This window comes from Betta splendens, chromosome 21, assembly GCF_900634795.4.
Source record: "Betta splendens chromosome 21, fBetSpl5.4, whole genome shotgun sequence".
In the NCBI taxonomy this organism is placed as follows: Eukaryota; Metazoa; Chordata; class Actinopteri; order Anabantiformes; family Osphronemidae; genus Betta; species Betta splendens.
Genome location: NC_040899.1, coordinates 808,529 through 830,796, shown reverse-complemented (window position 1 = coordinate 830,796; position 22,268 = coordinate 808,529). Strand labels below are relative to the sequence as shown.

Below are 22,268 nucleotides of genomic sequence, written 5' to 3'. Positions count from 1 at the left end.
AAAATCACCTAATGCAAAACACCAGTATAATGTAATGGTATTACCTTCCACCTCCAAGTTGGCTGTTGCAGAAATTGATCCTGAGGAGTTAGTTGCTCTGACTTGATAAACTGAGGCATCATTTTCATCTGCAGCAGTTATCACCAGCTGATAGTAACCTCCCTTAAACTCCAGGGCTTTGATCTTTGTTCCATCTGCCAGGATCTCCTTTCCACTTCGGTACCATTTCACCACAGGCTTGGGATGTCCCATAACCTTTTCATAGAGAATATCCATTCAATATACAATATACATTTGTTGGAAAGGAGTTTAAAACATATTTGGAGTTTCACATCTATATATACATTATGCATATATATACAAAGACAAGAAGAATTCTTGGCAGTACCTTTGTAACAAAGGTGGCGCTGGCGTGGTATTTCACAGTCATGTCTCTAATCTCCTCCCTGAATGTAGGCGCACGGGGAGGCTGGTCGGATTTAGGAACGATAGGCTGAGAGATTTCGCTCCAGTCGCTTTCACCTCCCATGTTCTCACACTTGACACGAAATTCATACTCAAAGCCCTCAATCAAACCAGTGACCTCGTAATTGGTCTCCACAATCTTTTTGCTGGTTACCGACATCCACTTGTTCTGTTTCTTTTCACGTTTTTCAAGGTAGTAGCTGGTAATTTTTGCTCCACCATCACTGCTTGGAGGCTTCCAGCAGACAACACAAGAGTCTCTTGTGGAAGTGATTATGAAGGGTTGCTGTGGGATGCCGGGCTTTTCTGTGAAAAGAAGAAAGCTTGTCATTGTATTGTTCTATGTATGTATGAAGTCATACATTCAAGGGATCTATTGTTCCATTCTGCTAGGCTGTGCCTACTTTCCTGCTGAATGTAAAAATGTATCTTACCAAATGGACTCTTGATGATAGCGACAGATGGGATCTCCAGAGGTTCACTGACACCATACTGGTTCTGAGCAGAAACTCTGAAGTAGTATCCAGCATTCTCTGTCAAGTTTGGAACACGGCAGGTGGTGCCAGAGATGGAGGAAGATACCAGATGCCACTGCTCACCCTCTTTGGCTTCACGTTTCTCAACAATGTAGTTGGTGATAAGAGCACCACCATCATCCTTGGGAGCCTTCCAGCTGATGACAACTGAGCTCTTCAGCAGAGCGTCAACAACCAGTGGGCCTTCAGGGATGCAAGGTTTGTCTAACAAACAAATAGTAAAACACACAAATTCGTTTTCACATAGAATATTTTAACTAGATTCAGAACTGAAATATTATTATAGTATATAACTTATAGTCTCCTTCCTACCTTGAATTTCAACACGTAGTACAGTATCAACAGATCCAAACATGTTGCTGAGTTGCACCTTGTAACGGCCAGCATTGGTCTTTCTCTGGACATTGCGCACAACCAAATGGGTGTAACTTTCAGTGTTTTCAATAATCACATTCTCAGATGGGTTTAGAGGCTTCTTGCCATAGAACCACATGATTTGGGGAATGGGACGGCCAATGTAGACAACATGGAGACGGAGGCTGGTGCCAGCGCCAGCAAAATACTTCTCTTTGAGAGGGAAGCCAGGGTGGAACTGAGGCGGCGCCTGCAGGCGCAACTTGCCACTAGTCTCAATCTCTCCAGCTTCATTGATGGCCCTGCAGGTGTACAGGCCTTCATCTTCCTGATCATCTGACAAGATGCTGAGGGAATGATTGCGACCATCGGAACTCATCTTGTACTTGCGACTCTGGATCAGTTCCTTGCCATAGCGGTACCATTTGATCTCAGGCAGAGGTCTACCAATGATGCCACAGGTTAGAGTGCCAGACTCCCCAAGCTTGGTTGTTGTGTCTTGCATTTCTTCTTTCAAAGCTGGAGCTTCACCAACTGAAAAAGCAAATCTTATTTGAAATCACAACATTTCAACTCCTCTCAACTCAGCTTTTTCTTCTGCTACCTTAAAGACACTGTATATAGCAAATGCTTATTATATAACATATTATATATATATATATATATATATATATATATATATATATATATATATATATATATATATATATATATATATATATATATATATATATATATATATATATATATATAGCTCACTGGATAGCTCAATCGGTAAAGTCGCAAGACTTGTATACGGGTGGTCCCCGGTTCGAATCCCCGTTAGGGCGCATAGGCATCCAGTGTGGGTCCTTGGGCAAGACCCTTCAAGCTACCGCCTACCTCATATCATGAGAGACAATGAACCACATGAGATACCGGCTCAGACGTCGCCCGGTCTAACAAGGTCTGCGTCAGGTGTTGGGGAACCAGAGCACCTTGGCGAGAAGTGGGCTACTGGAACAAGAAAGAAATGGCTGAGATGCGAGAACAGAGAACTGTTGGAATGCTACTACTCAAGTAACCCTAGTCAGAGGGGTTACATGCAAAGAATGTGCGGTGAATGGGAACGGAGAAACCCACATTCAAGGCTGACGGCGAAGCAACTAGTAGCTCAGTGTTCCAACATCCACAAACGGCAACTGCTATCACAACTTGAGATTGACGAGATACAACACAAATGCTACGGCAAGGGGGAGCCAGGACGCCAGGTCAGAGGGGAGGTTTCACCATCTCCCCAACCGGAAATTGGGTACGAAGCCCCAATAAGCACAGATACGCTGAGCGAGGCAGCAACTGACCTGAAAGATAAGATCATGGCGAGATTGAACAGGCAACCCCGAACCCCACTACAACGGCTAAGTGAAGTACCATCAGAAAGTCTCATGGAAGATGTGAATGCAGCATTGAGAGCGATCCCTACCACAACAATCACGGAAACCAATGAGCTGGTATACGCCTCAGCATCAGTGATCCTAGAGGTGCTTGGCCATAAGAGCAACCATGGGAGCCATGAGAAACAATACCCACCATGGAAACAAAGGTTGGAGGCAAAAATCAAGGCAGCTCGGAGGGAAGTGAGCCAAATGACAGAGGCCCAGAGAGGTGCAATGAGAAGACCGATGCCCAAGAGGTACAGCCAGATGACCATACCTGAAGCACTCGAAACTGCCAAGCAAAGGCTACAAGCCTTGGCCAGCCGCCTAAAGAGATACACCAGAGACAACGAAGCCAGACGAATAAACCGGCTGTTCGCAACACAACCTGCGAAAGTGTACTCTCAATGGCAGGGTAATAACAACAGAACAGACCCACCAAGGCTGGAAACTGAACAGTACTGGAAAGGGATATGGGAAAGGGAGGCATCACACAACAGTGATGCACAGTGGCTGGTGGATCTGAGGGAAGACCACAGCAACCTCCCTGAACAGAATCCAGTGACTATCACAGTGGCAGACATCCAACAAAGAGTCTCAGGTATGAAAAACTGGACAGCACCTGGCCCTGACATGATCCACGCCTACTGGCTAAAGAAGCTCACTGCAATCCATGAGCGCCTGGCAGCACAAATGAACCAGCTGCTAAGGGATGGGACTCACCCTGAATGGCTAACCGAAGGGCGAACGATCCTGATAATGAAGGATCCCTCAAAGGGTGCAGTCCCATCCAACTACCGGCCAATAACCTGCCTCTCCACAACATGGAAGCTCATGTCAGGCATCATCGCAGCTAAGATAAGTGGGCACATGGGTCAATACATGAGCGAAGCACAGAAGGGCATTAGTAAGGATACCAGAGGAGCCAAACACCAACTCCTGGTTGACAGAACAGTCGCCCAAGACTGCAGAGTGCGACACACCAACCTGTGCACAGCCTGGATCGACTACAAGAAAGCCTATGACTCAATGCCACACACATGGATCATTGAATGCTTGGAGCTGTACAACATCAACAGAACTCTAAGGGCCTTCATTGCAAACTCGATGAGGTTGTGGAGAACCACCCTTGAAGCCAATGGGAAGCCACTTGCCCAAGTATCCATCAAATGTGGCATATACCAAGGAGATGCACTGTCCCCACTGCTGTTCTGCATAGGTCTGAACCCCCTCAGCCAAATAATAAACAAGACTGGCTATGGATACCGACTCCGGAACGGGGCCACCATAAGTCACCTCCTCTACATGGATGACATCAAGCTGTACGCCAAGAGCGAGCGAGACATCGACTCACTGATCCACACCACCAGGATCTACAGCTCGGACATCGGGATGTCATTCGGACTCGAGAAATGTGGGAGGATGGTGACAAAGAGAGGCAAGGTAATCCACACAGAAGGGGTCTCACTCCCAGAAGGAACAATAGCAGACATTGAGGACAGTTACAAGTACCTTGGAATACCACAGGCAAACGGCAACCTTGAACAGGCAACAAGGAATGCGGCAACAGCCAAATACCTCCAACGAGTAAGGCAAGTCCTAAGAAGCCAGCTCAATGGCAAGAACAAATCCCAGGCAATAAACAGCTACGCCCTGCCAGTGATCAGATACCCTGCGGGAATAATAAGGTGGCCAAAGGAAGAGATACAGACCACAGATGTTAAGACACGAAAGCTCCTCACCATGCATGGAGGGTTCCACCCCAAATCCAGCACCCTGAGACTGTACGCTAGCCGCAAGGAAGGAGGCCGAGGACTAGTGAGCGTGAGAGCCACTATCCAGGATGAAACATCCAAGATCTATAAGTACATCAAGGATAAGGCCCCGACAGATGACGTGCTGAGTGAATGTCTCAGGCAGTGGAGAACGGAGGATGAGATGCTGGAAGAGGGACCATCATGGGAGGACAAGCCCTTACACGGGATGTACCACCGGAACATAACTGAAGTGGCTGATCTCAACAAATCCTACCAATGGCTTGAAAGGGCTGGGCTGAAGGACAGCACAGAGGCACTCATCCTGGCCGCACAGGAGCAGGCCCTGAGCACCAGAGCCATAGAGGCCCAGATCTACCACACCAGACAAGACCCAAGGTGTAGACTGTGCAAAGAGGCCCCTGAGACGATCCAGCACATAACTGCAGGGTGTAAGATGCTGGCAGGGAAAGCATACATGGAACGCCATAACCAAGTGGCTGGCATAGTATACAGGAACATCTGTGCAGAGTATGGACTGGAAACCCCAAGGTCAAAGTGGGAAACACCTCCCAAGGTGGTAGAGAACGAGCGAGCCAAGATCCTGTGGGACTTCCAGATCCAGACTGACAGAATGGTAATGGCGAACCAACCAGACATTGTGGTGGTGGATAAAGAGCAGAGGAAAGCCGTAGTGGTGGATGTGGCAATACCAAGCGATGGCAACATCAGGAAAAAGGAACATGAGAAACTAGAGAAATACCAAGGGCTCAGAGAAGAACTGGAGAAGGCTTGGAAGGTGAAGGCCACAGTGGTGCCTGTGGTGATTGGAGCACTGGGGGCAGTGACCCCCAAATTGGAGGAATGGCTACAACAGATCCCTGGAATAACATCCGACATCTCAGTCCAGAAAAGTGCAGTCCTGGGAACAGCAAGGATACTGCGCAGAACCCTCAAGCTTCCTGGCCTCTGGTAGAGGACCCGAGCTTGGAAAGTGGATGAGACCACCCACGTGGGGTGAGAAGGGAGTTTTTTTTTTTTTTATATATATATATAATATGAAGCTCTTTTTGTGTCAGATTTTACATTTAATTTATTTCTAAGATTTGATTAGAGAAGATCTACTGATTGTACAATACATGTAAAAAAAATAAAGCATGCCCCATATCTTATACAATCACATGGTCGTTCTGTTCAATCAGACCTGAAGTCTGTATCAGCTCACCACTAAGTTTGGTCTTTATGCCCATAGGTGTGCGACGAGGTCGACTAAGGCCAGTCTCATTCTCTGCCAAAATTCTGAACTCATACTCGGTTGCCTCCATCAATCCACCCATAGTAAATTGTCGATCCTTGGAGGGCTCTTTGTTGCATTTCTTCCATGCACTTTCTCCAGCCTGCCTAAATTCAATCCAGTAGCCCAGAATCTCTTTGCCACCATCATGTTCAGGCCTCAGCCAGTGGATAGTGATGGAGTCCTTGGTGATGGAGATGATGTCAATCTCACCTGGTTGGCTCGGTTTGTCTAGACAGAAAGAAAATAATGTGCGTTAGGGAAAAGCATAGTGAACTTAGTTTCATACCATGTCCACTCACCAAATGGATCTTTGCAGACCACAGATTCTGATGCAAGACTCGGCTCACTCTGCCCAATATCATTCTGGGCCACCACTCTAAAAATGTACTCTGCATCGGGAATGAGACCAGTCACATTGTACATGGTCGTGGTGATGTGAGTCTTGTTGTGGCGCACCCACTTTTCTGTTGAAACCTCTCTTCTTTCCACATAGTATCCTGTAATGCGAGACCCTCCATCATCACGAGGTCGAGCCCAGGACAGAGACACAGTTGACTTGGTTACGTCCATGATCTCTGGTGGATTGCTTGGAGGTTCTGGTGGGCCTGAAGGTGAAGCGGTTCATTAGAAACCCATAATCCTCTACTGACATCAGAAATATGAATGTTCTTTGTGTTTATTTATCAGCAATGTCAGGTTATAGGACTGGACTCTCGTAGCAAAAATGAAAAATACTTACAAAGTGGTGTCTTTGGTGTGACGCAATCATCAGATTTGAGAGATCTGCTTATGCCAAACTGGTTCTCAGCAGAAACCCTAAAGTGATATTCCACATTCTCCTTCAGCCCCCTGACCACCAGTGAGCTCTCAGTTACCCTTGCATCCACTGTGTACCAAGCAGCTTTGGGCACCTCCCGCCTTTCCACAATGTATCCAAGAATATCAGAGCCACCATCATCTGATGGTGGCCTCCAGCTTACACGGACCGATCTGGCCTGAATGTCATCAAATTCCAGAGGGCCCTCTGGGGGTTCAGGGCGGCCAATTACTTTGACCTTGAGGAAGAAAAACAGAAATTCAACTTTTCCTGACGAAAAAAAAAAATCAGACCTTTCTGATGTTTTTTTTCTGATTATTTAATTTTACTTAACACTTACCTTAATGTACACTGCCTTTCTGCCACATTTGTTCTCAAGCACCAGTTCGTAGGTACCGGCGTCATCTTTGTGTCCTTCTTTGATGACCAACTCAGTGATGTCATCATGAGTAGCAATCATTGCACGGTGGGAAATGTCGCGACCATCTTTGGTCCACTTACATATAGGAATGGGTTTACCCTTGATGGGTACAGACAGATGAATCACTCCACCCTGCCGTACCACATAGCCCTCCTCATATTTACGATCCAGCTCATAGTCGGGGTAACCTAAAAATGCAGACGTGTATATTAGGATCCACGTAGGCAATGGAGATAAATACAATCAAAATGTAAATAATGGAACATTGTTATACCAAGCATCTCCTGGACTTTAACTATCCCAGGAATCTCAGCAGGTTCTCCAGAACCACCAGCATTGCAGGCAATAACCCTGAACTTGTACTCAGCACCCTGGGGCATGTGGGTGAGAGTGTACTCGCACATTTTGATGGGTGTGGTGTTGCACAGGGTCCATTCCACCTGGTCCACCTTTTGCATCTCAATAAAGTAGCCAGTAACAACAGAACCACCCTCTTGTTCAGGTGGCAGCCATGCCAGAGAGACTGAAGTCCTGGTGCTGTCTGTCACTCGAGGCTGAACTGGAGGACTGGGAGGTTCTGTTTAACAAAACAGAAACACATCTAGTAAATATACACAGCACAATGTAACGATTTCATCACAATGTGATGAGTTACTAGCTCTGTGTCTCATACCAATAGGATCCATGGCAATGGTAAGAGCAGAGCTTTCACTGGGTTTTCCAGCTCCTCTGGAGTTGATGGCCGTGATGCGATATTCATACTCCAGGCCTTCAATCAGGCCGGAGGAGCGATACCTGGTCATAGTGACAGGATTCTTGTTGATCCTCATCCACCTGTCAGACTGCGATTCCTTACGTTCGATGATGAAGCCAGCAATAGTGGAGCCACCATTGTCCTCAGGTGGTAACCAGGTCAGGGTCATGCCCTCATGTGTGACATCAAGAACCTCTGGTCTGCTCGGAGCTCCAGGGATGGCTATATAAAGAAACAGGTCACAGGAAAGTCAGAAGAGCAGCAAGTGTCCAGTGTTTTAGTGAACTCCCAATAGCTGTGTGTTAGTACATGATGTACAAGAATAAAGTCACAAGAACTCACTCTTGGGACTCTTGCATTCCACCACTTCTGACTGCAGGAATCCACCAATGCCAAAGCGATTCATGGCAGCAACACGGAACACATATTCTGTTCCCTCAGAGAGTCTGTTAAATTTGAAACAGGGTCTGGTCACTGACTCTGAGATTGTGCTCCAGCCTGGCCGGTGGGCGTCACGCTGCTCAACCACATATCCGCTGATGCTGGCACCACCATCCTTCTCTGGAGGGTCCCAGCTGATCGTCACAGACACACCGTCAACTTCCTCAATCTTCACTGGACCAACTGGAAAGCCAGGTTTGTCTGGACGGTGACAGGAGGACAGCTGATTAGATTTCAAATTGTGTTTTAGACTGTAGACATTAATGTTACTACTTGATTGTGCACGTATAAAAAGCCTCAAGTGTCCTTACCAAGGATGATGACCTTGATAACCTCACTTGCCATGCCGATTGTGTTCTTCACCTCCAGAGCATAGTCTCCGGTGTCATTGATGGTGGTATCACGAATGATGAGGTGGGCATATTTGCCATTACTGTCAATCTTAATACGGTCTAGGCTGTCCTTCAGCTTCACACCTTTAAAAAACCAGGTACACACAGGTTGCGGCCTGGCTTTAATGGGGATATTGAGATCGATGGGTTTGCCACGATGCACATAAACAGTCTTCTGAGGAATGTTGGCCATATCGATCTTGGGTAGCACTGAAATACACAGCAGGACAATGTTTACTAAGGATTGTCTGCGATGATTTGATAGAAAAAAGATTGAAGAGAAGAGATGCCTTACCCTTGATCTCCTGGATTGTAACAGGAGTAACAATGTCCACTGGCTCACTGGACCCTCTACTGTTGGTGGCCCTGATCCTGAACAGGTACTGGTCATTCTCCATTAGGGATTGGACAGAGTGCTGGGAAACTGTGGCCTTCAGTGTTGCGACGGTACTCCATCTGTCAGAGCCAACCTTGCAGGTCTCAATGACATAACCTATAAGTCTGCTGCCTCCATCATGCAGCGGCTTCTCCCATTGCAGTGTGACAGATGATTTGTTAACTTCAACAATGTGGAAGTCCAGAGGTACTGACGGCACATCGCACACCAGCACAGCCTCGGTCGTCTCACGGGGCTCACCAACACCATAAATGTTCTCTGGCAGGACCCTGAAGAAGTAGTGCATGCCCTCCTCCAGCCCAGTAATCCTAAACAGGGTCTTTCTACACTCAGTTGTGACAGTCTTGTATGATTTCATGTTGGCTTCACGCTTCTCTACAATGTAGTTGCTGACGTGAGCCCCACCATCAATGCTAGGCACATCCCAGGTGATGACGACTGACTCTTTGGTGTAGTCCTTCACCCTAACAGAACCAGGAGGTCCAGGAGTATCTGTAAAACAGCGACACGGTCATCTATTTACTTTTCATAGTAACTTCCCAAAACATGTAGCATAGTAGGAATAACATACCGTAGACTTTAACCAGGATAGTGGCAGTCTTCTTGCCAGATGGGTTCTCTGCCTCTACAATATATTTTCCAGAGTCATAGCGATTAACCTTCTCCACTATTAACGAGGTGGAGCTCCCTGTGGTATCTATGTAGCCACGGCTTTGCAGCTCCACACCCATCTTCCTCCAAGCTACAACTGGTGTCGGTCGGCCCGAAACAAACACAAACAGACGCAAGGTCCCTCCGGCACGTAGACACACGGTTTTCTTTAGGTCTTCAGCCAGCTCCAGGTCAGGCATTTCTGAGCAAGTACAACAAAGTAAGATGTGACATGATCTTGCTGCAGCTGCCAAGCAACTAATAATAATACATGGAACAGATATTAAAATATTAATCAGTAACATGTAACAAATATATGTATGTTTCCATTGTACAAATTAAGATTTTTTGTTTTTTATTGTGAAGTTTTGAGACTTTGTAAACCCTGTCAAAACTTGTTATAGCAGGAGGGTTGTAAGAACAAGTGTTCCATTTGTTCTAGTTTTAATTTACTTGGGTATGATCTTCTGGAGACTGTATAAGAGGTGCTGTTTGTTGTTTGCTCTGCACTCACTCACCAATTCTTTCAAGCGGCTCAGTCTGGGCACTAGGTTCACTGAACTCGCCAGTGCCATTCCTGTTAATGGCAGCGACCCTAAAGCTGTACTTCTTATTGGCTGCCAGGCCAGCGGCCACATACTCATTGATCTTAAGCGGTTTGGCAGTGGCACGGTACCACTGCCCAGAGTCTTCCTCTAGGATCTCAACTACGTATCCTGTCACGTCTGCTCCTCCATCATACATGGGTCTTGTCCAGGTCATGCTGATGCTGTGCTTGGTTGTGTCAGTAATGCGAGGCATTGATGGAGGAGCTGGTGTATCTGAGAAGAAGTCAAACCGGTATAATTTATCTGTTTCTTTGAATAGGTGAAATATAATGTGGATGATTTTACATTACACATTTACAAGTCTTACATGTAGGATCTCTGCAGAGGATGTACGATGATGCATCACTGGGCTGGCTATCTCCAGCGGCATTGACAGCGGTGACTCTGAACTGGTACTCGCTTCCCTCCAACAAGCTTGTGATCTTCAAACGGGTGTCGTATATGGTGTAAGTCTTATTAACCCGGGTCCACCTTTAGACACAGAGTCATTAATATTTCAGACATTGAAAACTTAAATCTTGAATTTTAGTTGTCCTCTAAATGCTTTAAAGTTGATCCTACCTGGTGCTGCTTTTTTCTCGTTTATCCACAATATAGTTCTTGATCTCGCTGCCTCCGTCGCTTTCAGGTTTCAGCCACTCCACAATGACGTGTTCCTTACCAACTCCAGTGGCCTCAGGTGCACCTGGCTGTGAGGGGGTGGCTGTGGAGGAGTCACACAAAGATTTAAATAAAACTCCAATTAGATATTAAAAACCTTTAGCATATTTACTTAATGAATAATAAAAGCTAGAGTAAAGCTGCAGCTTACTGTAGGCATTCCTGGCAATGACAGGCTCAGACTCCAGAGGAACTCCGGCTCCAAACTTGTTGACTCCTCTGACTCTGAAGATGTACTCATTATTCTTGATCAGTCTTGTGCTGACACATGACAGAGTCTTGCACTCGGCTTCCATTATAACCCAGTTGAGGCGACTGGTCTCACGCCGCTCTACAATATAATGACTGACAGTGTCTCCACCATCCTCCAAAGGAATTTTCCAGGACACCGTACACTTCTCCTCTGTCACTCTGCTGATTATGATCTTATCAGCTGGAGGTCCAGGAGTATCTGAAAGAGGGAAGTTATGAATTAAATGAGGAGAGACCTTGCAAAATTTGTTTGTATTAACTGACCATTACAACATCAGGACTTGAAATCAAATACATTTTAATCAGTGCAGTTTAGTGACTGCTCACCAAGAACCTTGACGCTGACTGAGGCAGTCTTTATTCCACTGGCGTTCTTAACAGTCAGGAGGTATCTGCCGGTGTCAAATCTGTCACAGTTCTTTATGACTGCCATGGCTCTGGTAGAAGTGTAAGTCAGTGAGTATTTCTCTCCAAGCTCCAAGATCTTGTCACCCTTTGACCAGTAGACGGTAGGTTCTGGTTTTCCCCCTACAGCTCCATCCAGGACAAGGTCTGACCCAGCAGCGATGGTGACTGTCTCACCCACCAGCTTGCTGTCAAGCTCAGCTCTGGGAGGAGCTGCAGCCAAAAGAGTTGTTTAGGTTTAAAATTAAATTTAAAGGCTAAACACTTAATGTAAGAATGTTACAATATAAATCAGCAAGTATAGGCATAATAATAATAATAAACAATTGGCCTGAAGGGCAAGGTAACAACAACTAAATGCAAAGAAAGAAAACTCCTTGAATGAACTCACAGTATTCATCCTTGCATGTTACCGGCCCAGTCGACTCTGAGGGCATGCTGTGGACACCGGCAGCATTCCTGGCAATGACGCGAAACTCAAAGGTCTCGCCCTCTCCCAGGCTGGTTACGGTAAAATAGTTCTCACTGATGGTGGTGTAATTGCACTTGAGCCAGCGGTTGTCATCCCATTCGTCTGTGCTATAGACTTTCCTTTCCACCACGTAACCGACAATCTTGCTGCCACCGTCATTAAACGGCACAGTCCAGCACAGGGAGACAGATGAGCGGCTGATGTCTGTCACTTCGGGTTTACCAGGAGGATCTGAGCAAAAAGAGGGAAACAAGTTCACTCGCATGCGTCAGCAGATGGAGTACTGTGTACTACTGTTCTGTACTGCTCTGAGTACAATAGATGTAGTATTACTAAATAGTAGTTAGTATTGCTTCACTATGATTGCATAAAGTTTGAATTAGTAGAAGCATCTTGTTATTTTTAACTGCTGAGGGTTTAGTAGTGATCATATGCTTTGTTATCAGATTTAGTAAATTGTTGCTTCCATTAGTCATTACTTTAGACTGTTTTCCTTACCAACAGGGTTGAGTGCCACCATAGGTCTGGAGGCCTCACTGGCCTTGCTTAGCCCAGCAATGTTCATGGCGTACACCCTAAACTGGTACTCCAGGCCCTCAATCAGGTTGGACACCTTGTAGTGGCACTCTAGGCAGGGCAGTTTGTTCTCCCTCACCCACAGAATAGTGTTTCTCTCCTTCTTCTCAATCCAGTAGCCTGTCACCTTGCTGCCTCCATCTGCATATGGAACATCCCATTTGATACCAATGGCATTCGCAGACACAGACACCACATCTGGACGAGTTGGAGGACTTGGTGGAACTGTTGGAGTTGGAGAAGTAAGAATTAGATATCTTTACCTTAACGTGGATCAAAATATATTTACAAAACACATTACAGTTGTGTCCATATGTAAAGCCAGAACTTACCAAATGGATGCTCAATGACAACAGCGGTTGACTCAATGGATTTACTAACTCCAAACTTATTCTCAGCACAGACTCTGAAAGTGTACTCCATGTATTTGGTGAGATGGGTAACTTTGATAGTGGTTCTCTGGACACTGGAATTCACCACTTGCCAGGAAGCAGAGCCAGACTCTCGTTTTTCAACTATATAATTTGTGATTTCAGTTCCTCCATCATCCGCTGGCTCCAACCAAGACAGAGTGCAGGACTCTGAGGATATTCCAGAAATGTTCACAGGACCTGTCGGTGGACTAGGTCGGCCAACAACAGCAACAGTCACTGCAAATGTCTTTACACCAGCAGCATTCTCCAGAGTCAAGAAGTACTTGCCACTGTCACTTCTTTTGCTGTCTTTAACTACTAGAGTGGTTCTCTCGTTTGTGGTCCTAATCGAGACTCTTTCAGTTTCCTTCAACTTCATCTCCTCTAGTTTCCAGGTGGCCTTGGGAGCAGGCCTGCCACTTATAGGGATGTCTATTGTAAAGGTGTTCGAGGTCTTGCAGGTGATGAGTTGATTGGTGATGCTGCTAAGGTCAGCGGTTGGTTCAATGCGAGGCTCCTTAATGACAACAGAACCAAAGGTTCCCTGAGGTTCACTGATTCCTGCATCGTTTTTTGCCCTGACTCTAAAGTCATACTCTGTATTCTCAATGAGACCCTCCACTAACATCCTCTGAGACTTAGTCTCTCCACCAACAACCCAGCGATCAGTGCCTTTAGCTTTGAATTCAACAATGTAGCCTCTGATGCGGCTTCCTCCATCGTGCTCAGGCTTCAGCCACACCAGGGATGCAGTGGAGTTAGTGGTGTCTGCAACATCCAATCTTTTCGGTGGTGCAGGTTGTTCCGTGGCAATGATAGGCTCTGTCATTTCATGAGGTTCTCCTTGACCATACTGGTTAACAGCAGCCACCCTGAATAGATATGGCACACCGATATCCAGACCAGTTACCCTGATCATCTGGCGAGAGCATTTGGTAGTGACCTCTTGCCAGGCCAGGCGGGTGGCTTCGCGCTTCTCCACAATGTAGTGGTGTATTCGGGATCCGCCATCATTGCTTGGGGCATCCCACATTACTGTCAAGGATCCACGGGTTACATCTTTGAATGTAATGGCTCCTGGAGGTCCAGGCGTGTCCAACACTTTGACAGTGAATGTAATAGATTTACGCCCACTGTTGTTTTCCAGGGAGAGGGTGTATTTCCCAGCATCATACCTAGTGCAACCCTCAATGGTCAGTGTTGAAAACGAATCAGTGCTATTGACATCTGCCATAACAGGCAGCTCACCATCTACCTTAGACCAAGTTGCAAGAGGTGTAGGTTTACCACGGAAAGGAACATGAAGTGCAACGGTGCCGCCATTCTTCACAATGTGAGTTTGTTTAAAGTTTGCATCAATGTCAATTTCTGGAGATGTAAGTCTGTCCAGAGCCTGAACAGGGTTGGGCATCACTGAGGCGTCACCTTCTCCAGATCCATTGACAGCACTGATGCGGAACTTGTAGAGCTCTCCAGGAACCAGGCCCTTAACCGTGTATCTGGTATGGATACATATCTGGTTGTTGACTCTGTGCCATTCCTCCAGGCTAGCCTTACACATATCAATATTGTAGCCAATGATTTCCATGCCGCCATCAAACACTGGCTTAGTCCATTCCATTGTGACAGATGACTTGGTGGAATCGATTACCTGATTGGCAAGAAAAGATATGTTCATAGTTCACAGTACAGTGGCTAACACATGGGTTCTCATCATCAATGAGAACATAGTTACGTCAGTGGTCCTACTGTAGTCCTACCTTGATTACTGTCGGGGCGCTGGGAGGACTGGTTGGCTCTCTGCATTTGAAGAGCCTGGAAGTGCTGCTGGCTGGTCCAACACCAGCACCATTTTCAGCCATGACACGGAACTCATACTCGTTGCCCTCAGTGAGGTGTGTAACACGGTGCCTGAGCTCTGTGATAGGCCTCTTAGATGAAACTTTAATCCAGTGCAGGCTCTTTTTCTCTCTCCTCTCCAGGATGTAATGTTTGATCTCATTGCCTCCATCTGACCTTGGCCTGGTCCAGCACAGGGTGATACTGTCTCCAGTCACATGGGTGGCATCTGGGGTCCCAGGAGCCTCAGGCACAGCTGACATAGAGCAGAAAACATGGATATATGTTATAAGTTATAAATTCCAGATGTTTGTTACTCGGTTCAATAATTTGGATTGATATTTTGGCCAATATGTCAGACAACACAATATATACTTACTGTACTGCATTTGTGCAATGACAGGATCAGAGTCCAGTGGTTTACCAACACCAAGCTTGTTGACAGCAGAAATTCTAAACTGATACTCATTGCCCTTGATAAGATTTGTTGCATTGTAAGAACAGGCTTCACACTTGGAGGTGACCAAAGCCCAAGAGATTCTGGATGTCTCCCTTTTCTCCACCACATAGTGGGTAATGGCTGCACATCCATCATTCTCTGGCGGATTCCACCACACAGTGCACTTGTCAGCCGTGATACCAGTGAAACGGATAGGACCGTCAACAGGCCCAGGTGTATCTGCACAAAGAGAAAGGTAAAGGCTTTGTCTAAAATATTAGAGTAATGTCTTCTACATTAGTTAATTCAATATACAGCAACAATAAACAGAAAATATTTCATCCATAGAGTTACAGTAGTTTAGCATGTAAAGAACTATAAGCACTACTTTAACCAACCTTGCACTCTGACATTGACATCAGCCTTCTTGGTGCCATAGCTGTTCTTAGCCTCCACAGTGTAAACTCCACGATGGTTCCTGTCAGCATCACGGATAAACAAACTGCTGGTGCCAATGGCAGTGGTAACTTCAATGTCAATCATGGTCCTTTTGTCAATCTCTTTGCCATCTTTGTACCAGACAACCTGTGGAACAGGCCGTCCAGTGATGCTGCAGTCAAGCTTAACATTCTCTCCAGCCCTTATAGTCAGAACCTGGTCTGGAGACCACACAATCTCAGGAGCAACTAAAGATGTAGAGAGTGAACAAATGACAAATTGGTACATTCAAATTTATTAAACATTGTGCTTATATTTTCCTAGCTATAAATCCCTACCGCTCTCATCCTTGGTCATAAAATACCCTGACGAGTTAGATGGTGGACTGACTGTTCCCACAGCATTTCTGGCAATTACTCTGAACTCAAATCTGTCTCCAGGTGACAGACCAGTCACAGTGAACTGGGTCTCTGTAATATCAGTGAAGTTGCACCGCAGCCATTTGCCTCTGCCATGACGCCGCTCAACGCTGTAGGCAACAATTTTGCTGCCACCATCCCTCTTGGGAATGTCCCACTGCAGGGTGACCGAGTCTCTGGTTACATCAATGCTGATAGGCGTACCAGGTGGATCTAATTCAGAAAACCAATAAGTAATTTATTACAAAATTAAACAGCACTTTGCAATTCTACAATAAAAAAAACACATAAATAAATAATTAAAATATTAATTTATTTTGATTTTATAGAAAGATAACTGTTAGTTATGTACCAGATAAAATAGCAGTTAAAATTCTGGCTGAGGTCAAAGTTTATGAGGGTGTCTTTAGATATTATTGCTTTTGTTCCAACTTTTTAAGATATTAAACAAGAGATTTAGTCATCAACGTTTACATACCAACAGGCGAGATAGCAAGCGCATGTTTGCTCTGCTCACTAACAAGGCTGACTCCGGCATTGTTTTCAGCGTAGACTCTGAAGGAATACTCCAGGCCCTCCATGAGACCCATGATCCTGTACTCTCTGTTAGAGATGAGTGTGGCGTTCACCTTCTGCCACAACAGGCTATTCCTGTCCTTTTTCTCAACATGATAGCCCAAAATGGGGGATCCTCCATCAAAGTCTGGGGCCTCCCACTTGATGGTCATGCCATCACTGGTAATATTGTAGGCCACTGGCTTTCCTGGAGGCCCTGGAGGCTTGTACTGGTGCTGGGCAACCACATCTACAGAGGTGAGTGGTTCACTGACTCCATACTTGTTCTCTGCACGAACCCGAAACTGGTATTGACTTCCTTGGACCAGATTAGGAATCTTAAAAGTAGTTCTCACGACGCTTGAGCAGACCATCTTCCAGTTGGCCTGAGAGGTTTCCCGCTTCTCCACACTGTAGCAAGTAATCTCACCACCTCCATCCTCTTTTGGCGCATCCCAAGAAATAACAACACTCTGAGCTTTAATTTCATCATAGCGTATGGGACCAACAGGGACAGAAGGGGGTCCTTGAGTAATAACATTAATATCAAAATAGTTCTTAATGACTCTGTTGTCCAGAACCAAGGTGTACTGGCCAGCATGCTCCTTCTTGACTCCTCTAACTGTGACTGCTGCCTTATTGTCAGTGATCCTGAAGCGAACCTTGTCACTTTCTTTTAAAGGTAAATTATCTTTTAACCAACTGATTGCAGGTCTTGGTTTACCCTTAAAGGGCAGCTCAATGTGAATATTTTTACCAATACGAACAGCAAGCTCTCCATTGGGGTAGTCGCTGAGGTTAGCCTCAGGTGGAATGATGAAGTCTATTACTGATATTGGACCAATCTGGGAGAAGTCACTTTGGCCCTTTTCATTTTTCGCAAATACTCTGAAGTCCATGACAGAGTTCTCTTTGAGTCCCATCACTTCACAGCTGCAGCGTTTGCATGTAGCACCCAAGGTCCAGGCAGGATCTTCTTTAGTTCTCTTTTCAACTATGTATTCAGTAATGTGGCTGCCACCATCGTGGTCCGGCCTGGCCCACTGTAAAGTCACAGAATTCTTTGTGGAATCCAACATCACTAGGTCCTTAACAGCTCCTGGAGTTTCTGTGGCTCTGACAGGCTCAGTGGTCTCAGAAGTGTCACCAACACCAAACTCATTTTCCGCAGACACACGGAAGAAATAGGCTACATCCTCTTCCAGACCTGACACTTTGTAAGATGTATTGGAACATTGAGCTGTAATGACTTGGTAAGCCTTCATGGTAGAGGCCTTCTTCTCAACTATGTAATTAGTGACAGGTGACCCACCATCAATAAGAGGTGCTTCCCAGCTAAGGGTCAGCTTTCCTCTTGTTACATTTTTGATGATCAGTTTCTGGCAGGAGGACGGACTGTCCAAAATCTTGAGGGAAACTGTGATAATCTTGGGCTCTCCAACGCCATTTTCAATTTCAAGCAGGTACTTGCCACAATCATCACGAGTGACCTTGGGGATGAGAAGTGTGGTGGCTCTCTCAGTGCTGGTGATAGTGTACCGGTTATCACCAGCCATGTTGCGATCACCACGCCGCCAGGTAACATTCGGCGCGGGACGCCCCTTTAAAGGTATAAATACTTCCACATCACGACCAGCCCTAGCTGTGTACTGGGTAGTCATGGAAACGTCCAGGTCCAAATCAGCTTCCTCTGTGGGAAATGAGTAACAAAATTTAGGAATTTATACTATGGCTACTGTAGATGGCTACAGATAGTAAGCTTCTGGAAAACATCAGGTTTATGAAACTCTGATACTATTATTAATATGAAAATGAAACAAAAAGTTACATCTTCAGGAAACTACAGGAAACTGAATGAATACAAACCCAGGATGTCCTTGGCCTGCACAGGCTGGTACATTTTAATGTCCTCTCCTTTGCCCTTGCTGTTGACAGCAGAGACTCTAAAGTAGTAGTAGGTTCCAGGTTTAAGGTGTGGCACCACATACTCGCAGGTTTTAATCTGTGGGTTAATGGTCACCCATTCTTTGTCCTCTGCATTCATCTGATCCAAAATGTAATGTGTTATTTTACTACCACCATCATAGACAGGCTTCTCCCATCCAAGGGTGACAGACGTCTTTGTGGAGTCCATGACAAGCAGCTTGGATGGCTCACCAGGTAGATCTGGGACAAAGGGGAATAAAAGTTGTCACTGCTGTCATGTAGAAACCTTAACGATGAACCAATTACTAATATTGCTCCAAGGATTACCAATGGGGTCATATGCTTTAAAGAGGTCAGAAGGCTCAGAGTAATTTCCTGCTCCAGCTTTGTTGACAGCACACACTCTGTATTGATATTCGCTGTTCTCCACAAGGTTTGTGACTTTCTGCCTGGTATCTCTAATGGTGCCCTTCACCACCTATTGGGATGTTTACAGATGCCTTTCTTTAATTGGGATAATTTTACAATTAAAGCTAAATGTCTATGCATCATTTGGCAAACAAACCTTGAACCACTGCAGACTCTTCTTTTCCCTCTTCTCCAGATAATATCCATCAATATCGCTTCCTCCATCCAAGGCTGGTCTTTCCCAGATCACAGTCATAGTGGATTTGGTGATCATTGTCACTTTAGGCTTAGATGGCTCACTAGGAGGAACTGTTCATAATAATATAATTAGATTAAATATACCCAAAAGCTAAATAACAATAACTATGACTGTTAACTGTAACAATAATAGACTCAATGCTAATATCTTGGGCAGTTGTGGCGAATGAAGGGGGCTTACCAAACTGATTCTTTGCGATTACTGGCTGTGACTCTAACGGGTCTCCGATGCCGTACTTGTTGACACCACGAATCCTAAAAATGTACTCATTGCCCTGGATGAGTCTGGGCACATTGACAATGCAGTCCACCAGTTTTTCAGACACAATAGACCACATGACCCTGCTGGTCTCCCTTTTCTCCACAATGTAATGGGTTACCATGGCACCACCCTCATCAGCTGGTGGGGACCACATGATGGTGATATTGTCAGCAGTAACCTTCTTAAACTGAATGTCTCCGGTAGGAGGGCCTGGCTTATCTGCAAATTAAAGGGACATGTTGATGCATTTCAGAGTTTATGCTATTGATTATCTGAATTTCAAACGAGGTAAAAATAAAGACATAAAAAAAACAATATCTAATTACCTTGAATGAGTAGTCTGACAATGGCACATGCTGACCCAAGGGAGTTCTTCACCTTGATCTCATAGGTTCCAGAGTTGAGACGAGTGGTTTCTTTGAGAAGCAAACTAGTGGACTCAAATGTGTGTTTAAAAGAGAGCTGGGCACTGGGCTCTAGTTCTCTTCCATCCTTAAACCACTCAATAGTAGGAGAAGGTTTGGCTGTAATATTAAATTTGAGCTCTACAGTAGACTCAGCCTTGTGTTTGACCTCACTGAAGTACTCCTGTGGTATTTCAATTTCTGGAGCACCTGGTAGAGAAATTACAAAATATGCACAAGTCAAAATTCTGCACCATGTATCTGATGTGCTATAATTAGGTAGAAAGTGTCAAATAAAAAATTGATGAATGATATTGATTTGAAATTTTATTTCTACCATAGGTGTCGACACAGGTAACTGGTCCAGCAGGTATTGATGGGTTGCTAACTGAGCCCACAGCGTTCTTGGCCAAGACTCTGAATTCATAAGTCTCATCCTGGGTTAGGCCTGTCACAGTGAATCGAGTGTCTGTGACATTAGTGATGTTCGCTTTCGACCACTTTACACTAACGCCTTCTCTTTTCTCAATGATGTAACCAGTAATGGAGGATCCACCATCATAGTTGGGTTTCTTCCACGCCAAGCTAATGGAATTCTTGGTGATATCAGTGATGCGTAAATTGATTGGTGGCTCTGCAGGCAGATAATTTGTTAAAACTTATTACATGACAATAGAAACAGATTTTTAAAACTTTTGTCCAAAGACGTGCTATTGCACTCACCACAGGCATCAATAGCCAGCACTGCATCAGAAACCTTGCTGAAGGAACCGATTCCTGCAGCATTCTCTGCCGCCACCTTAAACTCGTAAATAAGTCCAGCATTAATGTTGGTGACCTTGAAGTGAGTAGCGCGGATCACCATTTTGTTAACTCTCTGCCAAAGGATGCTGTTCCTGTCTTTCATCTGAAGATGGTAGCCAAACACATGGCTGCCACCATCTGACTTTGGCTCCTTCCAAGATACAGTGATTGTCTCCCTGGTTACAGCTGTGATCTCTGGAGTCAATGGTGCATCAGGAATAGCTGATGGTAAAGAGGCAGTGTTTAAAGAGTTTACATCATACAGTGTAAAGTTATTCAGTGTGAAAATGAAGAAAATTAAGATCACTTACTATACAGAAGGTTGACAGTGACAGGTGGTGAGTCGATGTGTTCACTGATTCCATATCTATTTTCAGCCCTGATTCTGAACTGGTACTCAAGACCAGTGGTGAGTTTCATGATCTTTATAGTGCAGCGAGCCACAGCAGAGGACACGTCTATCCAGTTTGCTGTGGTTGTTTCCCGCTTTTGGATGACATAGTTAGTGATAGGACTACCACCATCATACTCTGGTGGAAGCCATTTCAGGCTTACGCTGTCTTCTGTTGTATCAAACAGCTCCACAGGCCCAAGAGGAGCAGTGGGTCGGTCCAGAACTATAATGTTCACAAAGGACTTGGTGGTTCCACTGGAGTTGGAAGCAGTGATGTCATATCGTCCTGAGTCTCCAGCTACACTTTCACGTAAAGTGATTTTGATGCTGTCAGGGGTTACTTCTGAATTAAACCTCATTGTTGACTTAAGCAGCACATTATCCTTGGACAAGGTGACTTTAGGCAACGGCCTGCCTGTCAGTGGGATCTCAAACTTGAGGGTGGAGCCGGCTCTAACAGAAACTGTGTTATGTGGAAAATCCTTCATGTTGATTTCTGGACATTCTGCAAGAAAAAAAAATACAGTGGTTACACCAAGAGTCCTTGATGTAATGTAAAATTTGACCTGCTTTATTCCTAATTGTGTACAACTGTTTTAAATAATAGGTACTGACTTATTCTACTGTTTTCATGTCTTGGTCATTTGCAACTGTGTTATAATGTGATTTAGAAATATAATCAGTCTCTAACTTACCCAGTTGGTCTTTGACCATCACAGAAGTAACCATTTCCTTAGCATCACTGAATCCAGCATGATTTTCAGCTCTGACCCTGAAAAGGTACTCAGAATTCTCCCTCAGACCAGACACAGTGAAGTGGACAAACTTGGTTACGCCACACTTAACCCACTTCTCCTGTCCTTTCTCCAAAGCTTCCACCAGGTAGCCAGTAATTCTGCTGCCTCCATCTTGTTCTGGTTTGGCCCAGGCCAAAGACACACTCTCCTTGGTCACATCAGTTACCCCCAGTTTTAGTGGTGAACTTGGTTTTTCTGAATAAAGATGAAAAATTGTGTTTACTGACACATCATGTGTTTAGCAA

The 22,268-nt window shown here is 45.2% G+C and overlaps 1 protein-coding gene across 4 annotated transcripts in view; it reads right to left on the bottom strand.

Annotated features, from left to right (window-relative positions):
• Positions 1-22,268, bottom strand: part of ttn.2 (titin, tandem duplicate 2) — a 186,214-nt gene that overhangs the window by 7,573 nt on the left and 156,373 nt on the right. For all 4 annotated transcript variants that reach the window (XM_055505204.1, XM_055505205.1, XM_055505207.1 and 1 more), the window contains 36 exons: positions 21,922-22,218; positions 21,144-21,731; positions 20,752-21,054; positions 20,366-20,662; positions 19,951-20,238; positions 19,544-19,843; positions 19,262-19,413; positions 19,024-19,174; positions 18,637-18,936; positions 16,694-18,460; positions 16,135-16,428; positions 15,757-16,044; positions 15,299-15,598; positions 14,841-15,175; positions 13,000-14,731; positions 12,590-12,892; positions 12,011-12,322; positions 11,542-11,832; positions 11,114-11,413; positions 10,864-11,005; positions 10,610-10,773; positions 10,213-10,515; positions 9,615-9,896; positions 8,942-9,535; positions 8,566-8,856; positions 8,156-8,455; positions 7,733-8,035; positions 7,334-7,636; positions 6,979-7,247; positions 6,561-6,876; positions 6,121-6,426; positions 5,750-6,049; positions 1,314-1,889; positions 900-1,205; positions 389-771; positions 45-255 (listed from right to left, as the gene is read on the bottom strand). In XM_055505204.1, coding sequence (XP_055361179.1) covers positions 45-255; positions 389-771; positions 900-1,205; positions 1,314-1,889; positions 5,750-6,049; positions 6,121-6,426; positions 6,561-6,876; positions 6,979-7,247; positions 7,334-7,636; positions 7,733-8,035; positions 8,156-8,455; positions 8,566-8,856; positions 8,942-9,535; positions 9,615-9,896; positions 10,213-10,515; positions 10,610-10,773; positions 10,864-11,005; positions 11,114-11,413; positions 11,542-11,832; positions 12,011-12,322; positions 12,590-12,892; positions 13,000-14,731; positions 14,841-15,175; positions 15,299-15,598; positions 15,757-16,044; positions 16,135-16,428; positions 16,694-18,460; positions 18,637-18,936; positions 19,024-19,174; positions 19,262-19,413; positions 19,544-19,843; positions 19,951-20,238; positions 20,366-20,662; positions 20,752-21,054; positions 21,144-21,731; positions 21,922-22,218 — 13,947 coding nt within the window. The remainder of the gene's footprint in view (positions 1-44; positions 256-388; positions 772-899; positions 1,206-1,313; positions 1,890-5,749; positions 6,050-6,120; positions 6,427-6,560; positions 6,877-6,978; positions 7,248-7,333; positions 7,637-7,732; positions 8,036-8,155; positions 8,456-8,565; positions 8,857-8,941; positions 9,536-9,614; positions 9,897-10,212; positions 10,516-10,609; positions 10,774-10,863; positions 11,006-11,113; positions 11,414-11,541; positions 11,833-12,010; positions 12,323-12,589; positions 12,893-12,999; positions 14,732-14,840; positions 15,176-15,298; positions 15,599-15,756; positions 16,045-16,134; positions 16,429-16,693; positions 18,461-18,636; positions 18,937-19,023; positions 19,175-19,261; positions 19,414-19,543; positions 19,844-19,950; positions 20,239-20,365; positions 20,663-20,751; positions 21,055-21,143; positions 21,732-21,921; positions 22,219-22,268) is intronic.